At 35.3% G+C, this 13,169-nt stretch overlaps 2 protein-coding genes across 2 annotated transcripts; one reads left to right on the top strand and one right to left on the bottom strand.

Annotated features, from left to right (window-relative positions):
• The first annotated feature begins 4,007 nt into the window (after positions 1-4,007).
• On the top strand, positions 4,008-4,765 carry LOC114248820 (c-Myc-binding protein). The gene is given in 5 exon segments (XM_028182233.2): positions 4,008-4,167; positions 4,264-4,282; positions 4,285-4,332; positions 4,335-4,395; positions 4,397-4,765. Coding segments are annotated over 5 exon segments (255 nt in total). The 5' UTR covers positions 4,008-4,152; the 3' UTR covers positions 4,509-4,765.
• A 2,039-nt stretch (positions 4,766-6,804) lies between these two features.
• CCT8 (chaperonin containing TCP1 subunit 8) lies at positions 6,805-13,032 on the bottom strand. Its single transcript, XM_089737651.1, is given in 20 exon segments — positions 6,805-6,875; positions 6,878-6,922; positions 6,925-7,007; positions 7,045-7,189; positions 7,192-7,248; positions 7,792-7,955; positions 7,957-7,987; positions 8,073-8,180; positions 8,183-8,401; positions 8,404-8,442; positions 10,278-10,325; positions 10,328-10,392; positions 10,394-10,441; positions 10,443-10,503; positions 10,506-10,565; positions 10,568-10,597; positions 10,600-10,617; positions 10,620-10,806; positions 12,845-12,861; positions 12,864-13,032. Coding segments are annotated over 20 exon segments (1,536 nt in total). The 5' UTR covers positions 12,904-13,032.
• Between the last annotated feature and the right edge of the window lie 137 nt (positions 13,033-13,169).

The following is a 13,169-nucleotide window of genomic DNA, read 5'->3' as shown; positions in this document are numbered from 1 at the left end:
GTCACTTGAATTGTTATCCAAATCCTATGAAATGAGCTCAAAAGTAGTCAAACTAGGTACAGAATAAGAATGAAGAATTAAATGTTTATGTATGTTACGGCACATAATTGATTAGTCTAATGCGAGCACTGTATATTCAAATATTTGAAATTGTTTATCAACAGTGTGAATAATATTAGGTATTGATCAGAGAGCTCATAACCGAACGTGATTACCTTTCCTGTCTTCCAAATCATTCAATCCCGTTTTTGCAGGATAGCCGTCGGAGCCCCGGGTTCGTCAGGAACGTCGACCTCCATGACGACCTGGACTTGAGTCCATCAGTAAGTATCTTCAGTCGGCGTCGATGCGCCACTTCGAAAAAGCGGCACGACACGAGAACCCTCTCATCGTGGCCGCCGGTAACTACATTCCCGATCCTGCGGATAGAATGGAAAGCAGTCGACGTCGCCCAAAACACCTCATCTCGGATCCTCCCGATCCACTAACGGTGCTTTTAGGTACTTCAAGCACCGGTCACCGTTCTCGTCGAACCCGTCGCTTGCGACGAAGGGCTCGACGAGTAAATTAACTCTCAGACACAGCCCACTGAGTTTCTCGCCGGATCTTCTAAGTGGATCGCGTTTCCGATCCGGTGGTAGATTCTGCGAAGCACGGCTCTTGCTAGGGTTCGTGTTAGCAACGTCATCAGGTTTGAGCCCCGTGAGCTCACCTACAAACGTTAGGGTTACCCTGAAATAGCCTCTCAAGGCTCTCAGCTTAGGTAGGAAAAAAAAAAAAAAAAAATTCCTGTCTCGTATCCTCTTTATATTAGAATGCAGGGTTTGTTTAAACAAGTTCCCACACTGCATGCCTACATACAATATACAATCAATCTGTAAGACCATTCAGTGAGTGGTTACCGTCGGCCACGAACGTTAGCAATGCCAGGGGCAGGACCAACCAGCTGCTTATCGGTAAGTTCTGTGAAACATGCTCTTGCTAGAGCTAGTGTTAGCAAATTCTTGAGCCCATGACCTCATCAACTCGTCCGGGCATAGCTGGAATAGCCCCTTAGCCGATCAACGAAAAGGTAGGGGAAAAGTATGGGTCAATTCAAATCAAATCAGCTCAATTCATTAAAAACAGCCTTGTTTGTTATTGTGATAAGGAACTTTTTGTCATGACACAACATGACAAAATTCTAAAGCGTCCTTTGAGCGGTGTTCAGTATTGAAGTTATCTGAAAAAACAAGTCTTCTAAAATGTTCGGAGTCTTCAGCATGGCAACGCGTTACTTTCCATCTGAATCAAAAATTGAGCATAAACTCTTCGATCAATAATACTACTATTGATTGGTACTATTATTGATCGAAGCAAAACTGCAACAATGCAACAATCTTTGGGTCGGGTTCCCAAACACCAGCTACTTCCATTTTACTTCATACATATTTTATAGACTTGCGCTAAACATCACTTCCCAATGTAATGTGATATGACCACTGAAGTAGGAAACCTATGGAAATGAAACGTCAACAATAAATTCGTGCCACTGTGACGATCTGGCCACAAAACATGGCGGTTTAGTGCTGCCCAGAAGATTTTAATGTTAGTAGGTTTATCGAAAACGTTCTTGGCTCATTTTATCTTAAATATTGTTGAGTATGAATGTATTTGTAGAATTATACTTAATAGGAAGTAAGTATATGTTATGTGCAAAGATGATGTATTAGATATTATGTGAAATCGAAGACGAGTTCGTGCTTCAAATTTGCCAAGTAAACGAATGACGATTTTTAAATTTGCTACACTGATTTTATAAGTTGTCGTTTGCCGCAAACATAAAGATATGGCGTAGTACAGTGCCATCTGCCCATTTCTAGCATGCTGAATGTTATCGTATTTTGAGTACGTGTTTTTCTTAGACTATTACAATCTATTTTAATTGTTTTGCTGACTCTAAAGTCCGTAACACACTACCGCAGCGCACCTCAAGGAAGGTGCGCCGCGCCGCACCATTTGAATCAATCTCACTTGAGAGTGATTCAAATTTTAAACTTGTCAAGGGACCGCCTGATAAAAAAAAAAACACCTACAGAACATTTATTCGTTAATAAAATTACAAACGTCATTCCTTGTGACTTCCTCTCTAAAATCATTTAATTATTAAATATTTAACGAATTACAATATGTTTTACTCACTGCGGAATAAAACTATTTATTTAATAGTTCCGAAGAGATTTTGTCGGTAGCCTTTTTTCCCGAAATATCTAAACAGAATGTCTAAATATGTTTTGATGACATATTTTAAAGAGGTATTTATGATTAGTGTCATGATCAATAGATTCCGACCGAAAAATGGTGTCCGATTTTTCAGATGAGGGCTCCATAATGAATTAAATATATATAGATAATAGTTTGTGCATCGACTTCTTGAGATCCTATAAAATACGTTTTACTTATTATTTTTGTATGTTTAAGCATGAAAAATAAGAAATGTTATTTAGCAATCATATTAAATCGATATCAAAGTCAATAAATAATGTACAACCCAAAACAGACGGCCGAACTGACGCCATGACGTGAAATTACATTTGGTGCGCTAAACATGGCGGATTTCGGCCTCATTAGACGGAGACGGAGACATTTACGTATATTCAATTTCATTTATGTACGCACTGAAATACTGTTATATTGTTTCCTGCGAGTTAAAGTGCTGAGTAAGAACGAGATAGATATATGTTTAGTGCGTGCCTTCAAAATGGGCGCTATTTATATAAACAATTGTACGTATAGAACAATATGTCGTGTCCCTACTATATAGGTCTATGGATATGACATCACTTTTACAGACAGGTGATATTACTCGAAAACATTACACATCACTCTTAACATTACTCGGTGCGTTCAATAGATACTGTGACGACGAATACATTGTTACCTCTCTTAATTCATACCATAGCTATCTATTGATTTAGTGATATAAACTTAGACTTAAAAATAACCATTTCCGAAAAAAAAATCACTGTGTGGTGTTTATGAACGCAATTTTATGATGCGTAAGCCGGAACGCAGGAGATGTAAAAAAAAGGATATAGCCTGTGACACGGGACCTTTGTACCGCCAAATATTTAAAACGTAAAAATATTTATAATGTGTTAAATAATTATTATAATAATTAACTTTACTAATTATAATAATTACTATTAATTGTTTATGCCGCTACAACAATAAAATTAATTGCTCCAACTGTGGTGTTAATTACATAAAACACGACTTTACGGCGAAATAAAGAAGGAACTCTATAATATGAACTCCATAACTGCTATCTAAATTCAGTGATGCCAACTCCTGGGTTTTCCCCCAAAATAGGGGGAAAAAAATCTATACAGGGATTTTTAGGGGGTGAAATTTTTGATGATATTTTTAGGGATTTTATAGAAAAATACTTAAAAATACTAAATAACTATGTTTTTAACTAATTATTTATTATTTTATTATTCGTTACTTATATTGTAATGAATAATACTTGGTCCGTCGTTGGGAATTTTTGTTTGAATTTAGTGGTTTTTGAAATTGCTTTAGGGGGAAAGTTTTCAAACAGTTGGCGACACTGTCTAAAGTCAAAGAATAGAAGATTTTTTGGCGGGAACGCGAGGAGTGAAGTTGTGTGATTGTTTTATTTGTCTATTTAGTGTTCTTCGGGTTTAAGTGTGTAATAATGGTGGTTTATTAACTGTTTAATATCTGTGAAAGTGCACAAATGTGGGAAAATGAAACAAAGCCGCTGGACGTAACTTCTCGGGATCCTCCAAAAAGTCCACTGAAAAAATCTTAGTAAATGACCACCATTTACTGAATTATATTTCATCTCATATATTTCATCCCAGTTGATTAATGTCTCAAATTAATTATCTTCATTTCATTTCACTCCATATATCATTTTCATAAAAATATGAATATACATTAAAATAAGACATGACTAAAGGTCTAAGTTACCAGGTCATAAAATCCCTTGAAAAAATAATAATCAAAGAATAGAATTTAATTTTAATCTCCGAGGCATAGATTATACACGTATGCTCGAGGCATTAGACAATTTGCGGAGATTGAATACAAAACTGTATTTTTTCTTAAAAAATTGTTGGAATCTCAGCAAAAATATTCTAAAATATGTCTTCATATAAGGTTAGACTACTTATAAAAAAAAAAGAAAAAGATGACAATCACCTTTTTTGCACTCATAGTTTGTTATTTTGATATACTATTTATAATTTGTTGTAGCCAATTGATTCTAAGAGAGAAGATTTCGGCGTTACTTAGAACGAGCGGGTGTAATGGATGCTCTTACTAAAGTCTAGTAAGTTTGTATGAAGAACCGGATAAACCAGAAGATGCCTTGGAATATGTACGCAACATTAGGTTCTGATGGAGGTGAAGACGAGCTTGAAGCAGCAAGAGCTCGTATCGCTGAATTAGAAGCTGAAAACGCATTACTCAAAGGAGATGCTGCACCTGCTGAAGGGTAAATTGAGACAGGTTTTCATGCATAGATCTCATCAATTGATCTCACATGAAAGTATTTTTATTAAAACTTTAACTTAGTGTTATAAAATAATATTGTTAAATTGTTAAATGGTTAGTTATTGGTTAAAAAAGTGCAGATGATGCAATTAAGTTTTGTTCTTTGTTAAGTACTTGTTTGATCTGAACTTTTTGAAAGGGAAAGAAGCAACTTGACAAATAAATATATAATTTCATTTGAATGAAATTTCTTGGCAATAGTGAGTATGACCTTTTAATTATAATTCAATATATAATATATTGTTGTTGTAATGGTATTAATTAGTGATAACCATTATTTTTTCCTTTTATTAAAATTAATAAAAGGAATATATAGAGATAATTAAATTAATTTTTCCTACCAATGCTGATAGCCTTGAGATGCTATTCAGTTCTCCTTGGCGTGTAGGTAAGCTCACAGGGTTCAAACCGGAGTGTGCTAACAGTGGCCCTAGCTAGAGCGGTGCTTTGCAGAATCTACCACCGGATCGAAAACATGACCCGCTGAGAAACACAGTGGCTGTATCTATGGGTTAATTTACACGTCGAGCCCCTCGTTGCTTGAGGAACTAAAAGTACCGTAATGATCAGGAGGATCTGTAATGACATGTTTTAGGTCGATATACTGTTTACCACTCGGTTCACAGGATCAGGTATATGTATTATCCACTCGGTGACTAGTGACTTGTAATTAAGGAATAACTAATTAATAAAAATTAAAAAGCAATAAAGTTTAGGCTGTAGATTGTAGCCTATAATTTTCAAATTTCACTACTGGCAATAATGTACAACATCCCACTGATATCTGGCATAAAGCATTTACGGTGGCACACTTTACAGTTTGAAGGTGGAATTTGTTGTATTGTCTATGGGTTTTACTATGAATAGCAAGCAAAAGAGCAATAAAAAAAGAACATCATTGTGACCACTGAAAAATATTGTATGAGACAGTAGTTTGTTGAAACTATATGCACATGATCTGTTTGCCATGTCAACTAAATCCTGAGATCAATCTAGTGAAGTAGTTCCTATAGGGCAAGTTATACTACCACTCCACCCATATATCTCATCTTTGGTGTTAAAATCTAATTGCAGTTAGGTAACAATTTATTTCTAAGTAAATAAGTACCTTAGTTATAAATACTCTATAACAAAGTTAGTAGTACAAATGAAATCGGAAATCCTTCCTGGTTCCTTGGTTGAGTTCAGTCCTATCCTTATATCATGACTGACAACACATATGGAAAGTGGAGGTAGTGTTAAAAATCCTGGCAGCATTTTACTAATCCAACTAAACTACCCAAACCAATTGAATACAGCTATCACTTACTTGTTGAAAATAATCTACTTAATTGTTCAATGTTTGATTGATGTTGTTGTGACATGCACACACTCATTGCTATGGTGGCAACCATGTTATCTGCTGGCGCCCATAGAGAGATACCCAAGAGATATGAGTCTGAGGTCTCAGTATAGTTACAACGACTGCCCTGCCCTTGAAACCGAAACGAATTACTGCTTCACGGCAGAAATAGGCAGGGTGGGTAACTACCCTGCGGACTAACAAGAGGTCCCACCACCAGTAATTACGCAAATTATAATTTTGAGTTTGATTTTTATTACATGATTCGAACACCATTGCATCGCTAGATAAGATGCACCGGACGACTTATCCTTTAGTCCACAACTACTTCGACGCTAAATGGCTAAATGCTAAACGGCCGTGAGCGCATTCATCCAAGAAACCACGATTCCCTTTCACTACCCCCGACTTTCCCCGGGTAAGTAGGGTTTTTGCGCGGTCAATACTATACGGCGCTACCAACGCTCCTCGAGGCGATCGTCGACGACTAACGACGTTGATCTTCGCGCACGGCGGCCCGTCAGTCTGTCCGGGCGTTGCTGATTCCGGGATATCCCGCTGGTCGGAGCGCCGTCTGAGTTACTCCTCTACAGTACGTCTTAGCGACTACAGCAACGTGATATCATATATCTTTATTTGTAAACTAGACTTGTTAATTCGTTCCAATTATAAAATCTAAATATTTAACACAATTTAACACATTAGCAAAAATACAAACACAAATGTTTATCGGATTAATTAAAGATTTATCTTCGCATGGTATTAGAAACTGAAACTAAAATTGTATGGGTAACCCACTAAAAATGTTACCATTTCGAATTCTTAAAAATAAATTAATTTTAAATCGAATAATACGTATTAGATTAAATCTATGTATATCAAATGATGCAAACAAATATTTAAGACTCATCATCACTTCCAGCTGGCGCTCTTGGTCCCCTCTCTCTTTGCCATAATGATTGATCAACCTAAGAATGGTTGTTGCTGCTCCAACAGCATACTTATTCCCAGAATTCAAAGATATGAGTCAATTATGCCTTTTCTTAGCATCACAAACACCATTGTTTCTGAATCAATATCAAACCAGCATTTTTTGTCCCTCCTGAAACAAAGAATATAGGATATTATATTATTTAAACACTTTATAGATTTTTCTACACAAAATAAAACCTTGTGCCTGTAAATTGTTTACAACTTCAGTGGCATTGGCACCTGAGTTACTGCCAAAGCACGAGTATGCCTCAAGAGCCACTGCAAACTTTCTTACAGCATACTGTTCTAAACCGGCAGAGTGTCAGCAAACTCCAATAACTGTTGTGCTAATTCAATTTCTGTGCTCCCGCCTACAAATCTGAAAAAAATAATTATATTTTGATTGGGAAACTTCAAAGAAACCAAAAGTATTCTATTTATGGCATTACTATATTATATATATGTGGCCGCGGGTAACAACTAGTAAAAATATTAAATATATTATATATAAATAATATATATATATAAATAATTATAAATATAATAATATAGTAATGCCATAAATAGAATACTTTTGGTCTTGAAGTTTACCAACAATCAATTAATTAATTATACAATAATCTACAATAACTACATAATCTACAAAATTATACAATAATTATACAATAATCAATTATAATATATACTAGTTGTTACCCGCGCCACAGATAATTACTATCATGCAGACGCTGACGCGAACTCACAAAAATTTCACTCATCTAAAAGCGTCCGAGGCGCACAGGACACGGTCAGGTAATACGATTGTTTGTATGTAACAAGCATGGGGTGACTGAACGCATAAGATTTCGCCTACCGAAAAGTGCTCAACACAAAGAATTTCGCATAAAAAAAACATAGTAAAGGTAAAACTTTACCTCCCATCTCAGCAATTCCCTTGAATGTATTAACACCATCATCAATAGCCCTCTCATATCGTCCATAGTTGTCAGTAGAACCTCTAATGACAAAGTGAATCCGAGATTCGAGCTTCCATCTGAACACAACAACACGAGTGTCCCCGACTTCATCAACATACAGCATCACAGTATCCAAGTCCTGTAGTTTCGTTATCTTGAAAACCAAAATAGTAATTTCAGATTTAGGGAATATGAACTAAATTCCAAAAGTCAAATTTCTTTACAGCTTTCACATTAACATATCATAGCTACCGAGCATACAGTCTAGCCACCGACGAATTCGAATTTGGAATAAGACGACAGCCATAAATGTATATTCAAGAAGTGTAAGGCCATATCTCCAAATTAGCACCAGCCACTATCACTTTCACCCAAGTCGAAATATCTTTAATCTGCTTTCAAGTAAAGATCTTCTCCTTACTGAAGTTCAGTAATCACAGCACTCTAAGAACCGTCCCTTAGTTCAGTCTGGATATGTCAATAGCATGATACTGCTATTTTAGCATTCTAGCTGAAGAGACATCTCCTTCTACTCCCGTCAAATACCATCCAGAAAGTACCTCAGATGCAACAGTCCAGCACCTAAAACAAAAATTATACTTACTATAGCTAAATTCTGCGCATATATAATATTATAAAAACTGAAAAACAAGCTCAAACAAGAATCAAAGCTAATATAATTAAATGTAGCATGCTTGTAACACATTTTTTCGTACAGGTTAGTCACGTGGCCTAAAATAAGACTCCGGTGCATGCATGCATCGTAACAAAGGATGCGATGTGCCGGAGTCAAATTCCGCAGACATATCAATTTTTCTAATGAACGATTCTAATGAAAAATGATGAAAAGTACGCAGACAGATAGCAACATATCTCTCGCGTACTTTAAAATCATGACTGACTCCACATGAAGGAACAACATAGTGCAATAAAAAAAACCCGCAAAATAAATTCGCGAAATTAATGGTGTCTTGTGGCCCACACCCTGCCTATTTCTGCCGTGAAGCAGTAATGCGTTTGGTTGAAGGGTGGGGCAGCTCACCCACTTGTCTGCGTGTAGCTGAAACAACTTCTAGGCTACCAGCAAATCTAAGGGGCTAATAATATTATTTGAATTTATCAAGGAATACTTAAGTTTCACATTACATAGCATAGTATAATGTATTACTTCTACAAGGGCTATTCTACGGCTACCAGCAAATAGGCAGAGAACACTATACATGATGGTGCCATTATTAACATATCAATACATATAGTAGGAGAGCTGGCACCAATTTTGGGTAGGTATTTGAGGCAAGCTGAAAACTTGTCACATACCTCTCCATATTATTCCAACACGGAATTGCAGACCTGGCTGAACGGGGCTAAATCAAACCCTACATTTTTAAAATATTTTTTTTTTCCCCAAAAATATTTGAGGCAAACCAATTTATATATGTTGCAGTAATACTAAATAAATAAAAAATAAGCCAGACAATTTAATCGGGTTGTAACAAACAGACGCGTGCAAAAAATTTTGCAAAAAATTATAAAAAATGTTTTGAGGCAGCTTGAAATTAATGGAGTGTTATTTATAGCTGAAAAATAAGGTTCCCAAAAAGACAGATCATTTCGGTAGGGCTTTCTACTTGCCAGGTGATCAAACAAATAATGGATGGGTATAGTCCCTGCACGTAACTTGGCAAGAGTCGTTAGATCGCAGAAGTCGTTTTTAGGTCTCTTTGGTTGTCAAGCGGGACGCGGGGAAAGACGTAGCACCGTTCCGAGCGCACGATGGTGAGTCAGTCGACGCTCCCTCCCGCACCGCGTCCACGTTCCGTTCGCTCCCGTTACACATGCGCCTACTAATTGTAGGAACCCTTTTGTTTAATAAGTTTAGGAGTGTTATTATTGTTTAAATTTAGTTTTGTTACGAGTGTATTGTTATAAATTTTTGCAATGCCAGGACCAAATACCAATGACCATATAGAGTCTCTTATTTAGTAAACTTATTTTTTAGCTATAAATAACACTCCATTAAAATTTCAAGCTGCCTCAAAAACATGTTATAATTTTTTGCAAAAATTTTGCACGCGTCTGGTATGTTACATCCCCGATTAATTGTCTGGCTTATTTTTTTTCGTATTTATTAAGTATTACACTGTAACATATATAAATTGCGTATTGCCTCAAATATATTTTGGAGAAAAAAATTAATATTTAAAAAAATGTAGGGGTTGATTTAGCCCCGCTACTCACCAGCCAGGTCTGCAATTCCGTGTTGGAATATAATAGGAGAGGTATGTGACAAGTTTCAGCTTGCCTCAAATACCTACCCAAAAATTGGTACCAGCTCTCGGACTAATATAATCAGTTAGTAATTAGGGGTTGAATAAAATGGGACACCAATTGACTACAAAAAAATTCATTTATATTTTGCTTAATACTTACTTGCATACTCTAACATATCAACATAAATGTATTTTCTGGTAGTATTGCAACACAGGCTTCGTGACAAGCTCAGAAATGAATTGTTCATGACCATATTGTTTAACATGATAGCAGCAACAATACCCTTTGTAACTCTTTAATGTTTTTTGTGTCTTTTATCTCATTACAAATGAGAGAAGAAGGATTCCAGACATTTGTCAAGTGCTCTCTCATATCCATCAGCAATTTCACTGGTAGTACTCCCAAGCGGAGTAGTTCCTCTGCAGCTTCTAATAATGCTCTGACAAGGACAATCACAAAGTGGTACCATCACCAACTTCAGCATCTTGCATTGACTAGCTAGTACCATTAGTTGGCTGCTGGATGTTCCACATCTAGCTCTCTTATGATGGTGCCAGCATCACTGGTAACAAATTGCTTATCAATATGATTGATGATCATTTTGTTCATGCCATTAGGGCCATATGCAGAACGCACACTCTGTGCAAATTGTTTACAGGCATTAATATTTCTATATACTGCCTCTTCCAATCCAGAAAACATCTGTAATAATAATTAATTACTTTATGAGTTGGTTTCAATTGGGAATGAACAACTATAACTATGATATATAATGATTTGACAGTAGATACACTCACTGCACTACAATCATAATATGTTATTCTATTAAAAATCATTACGTGATTGCCAACCTATCTTGAAATGAAATGGAGAAACTGGATAAATCATCTTTAAAAATCCTCTTGCATAGTGGTAAAAAAATGTTTCTATTTTTTGGTGAATTATACTTTTATCAAGTCCTTTATGTAGTTTTTTACCAATGAGAAACTTCTGCACTAATTATTCAATGATCAATTCATGATTAAATACAGACCAGCAAAAGAAAAAAAAACTTGACCTATAGTTTGGTTTTAATGGAGAAAATTAATAATTTATATGAAGCTTGCAATATAACTTTTTCATAAAAAAGCATTACAAGGTAAATGTAAAAAAACAATTATGACAAAATTGTCCTGACCGTTACTTTAAAGAGTCACTACACTTGCAACTCAAAAAATGAGGATTCATCTATTCAATTATAAGTACTCATGCACTTTTTGTTGCAAGCCTACTGTTTTTGTACACATTTCAGCAGAAATGACTTAAAATATCTGAATACAGTTCAGAGTGGACATAAAATTATCATTATTTCCAATAATATAAATATGTATGGATGTCACTGTTGTGATGTCTACTATTACTACAAATACATTTATATCCTAGTGGTGGTTATAATGATTGCAGTTAAATAGTCAATTAAATCATTTCCAATATAATGAGTCCTACAAGCATTGGTAAGTAGGTACTACAAATGTCACTAGGCACTGGTAAATGAGGATGATAGATGTTCATAAATACCTGAACTCAGTACTGATCTCCTATCTAAACTATTACTGAAATATTCATCCATAATTAACAGCATATTTATAGATCTCAAGGCAAGCCATGACAGTCCCCCAAAAATCACACTTATAAACTGTCACTTACACTACCTTGAAACGAGAAGCTATAATATAGTGTTCTTTTTGCTCTGTTAAGCAGTTGAGGTTTATGACCATGGGATAGTTTTGAGTAGTAGCATCATAACAATACTAAAACAGTTAAGCTGCTAAGGATTCTTATTGAACTATATTTGAAAAAGTTATAACACTCAGAGGAGACCACAGATGTGTTAATTGCAGTGGCAGATATATATCGCAATAATTATGCCTTACAATACAGTTATGAGAAAGCTCGTAGAGGAGTTAAAATTGTAGCAGTAAGGGCACTGATAGCTACCTGAAATCAGTTGGACTGTGAACAAATATATGCCGCTGGTAAATAATGAATAAAATCAACCAAATTGAGAATACAATTGGTACAATCATGGATTATATTAAAAACATTTTTAATAGGAGTTTATGCCAGGTCCTCTATGTAAAGCTTGCAGAGAAACAACCACTTCACTTCTGTATGACAAATTGTCACATAATGGGCACTACACCTCAAGTTGCATTCATAAGCTGCTTAACAAGTTGAGGTAGTTGCCTAACTTCTTGAGAGGAGCTGGAATTGTGATCGAACTAGATCTGGTTTTGCTCAAAATGGTCAGTTTACCATATCTGTCATAGATCTATGAATTTCTAACATTGAGGTGAAACTAAATGATTGGTGATAAATTCATGAATGGGTAGTATTATGATTTCTTGTGATGATGTCATTTGCATAATCTATTGACGGCACTTCAGACTTTTCTAGATGATAGAATTAATTCTAAATCAATAATATCGAGCTTAAGATTATATAGTAGGAATATTTGAGTAATAAACTGTATTATTCAGTATCAGTGATGAGTTATAATTTTTTTTTAAATAAAAGTAATGTGTATATAATAATGGTGACTTAAACTTGAAATTTTATCGTTAACTTCACAAAAAAATGCCTTTTCAAGTGAAATTAACAGTTTTTTTTATATTACTTTGCAATTTTAGAAACATTTGTTAGCTACACATGGCTAAGCCGGCGGAGCGTTCTTAGCAGGTTAGAATGTAAATAAACTTACCCGGGCACCATCTTTAGCATCTGAGGTACTCCTGGAGCTTTCGGTACATGTAGAGCCATATTGTTGATTAAAATTCTTTTATTTCAATTTATTCTTTAAGCCTCGTGATTCTTTCCACTATTACTAGCCAGACCATAGATAATAATACACTAACACAGATTAAAACCGTTTACATAGCCAATACATTTAATTTTAAACATAATTTTTAAGGTATTATCTATGGACTGTAGATTTTAATTTTAAGTTTTTATGGTCTGGTTCACTTCACTTCAGTCACTTCACTGAATTTAGTAGCGACTGAATTCAGTCGACTAAATTTAGGCAA

Source organism: Bombyx mandarina, chromosome 23 (assembly GCF_030267445.1).
Source record: "Bombyx mandarina strain Sakado chromosome 23, ASM3026744v2".
Taxonomy (NCBI): domain Eukaryota; kingdom Metazoa; phylum Arthropoda; class Insecta; order Lepidoptera; family Bombycidae; genus Bombyx; species Bombyx mandarina.
Note: the sequence above shows the minus strand (reverse complement) of the source record. Positions and strands in the feature narration are given on the sequence as shown.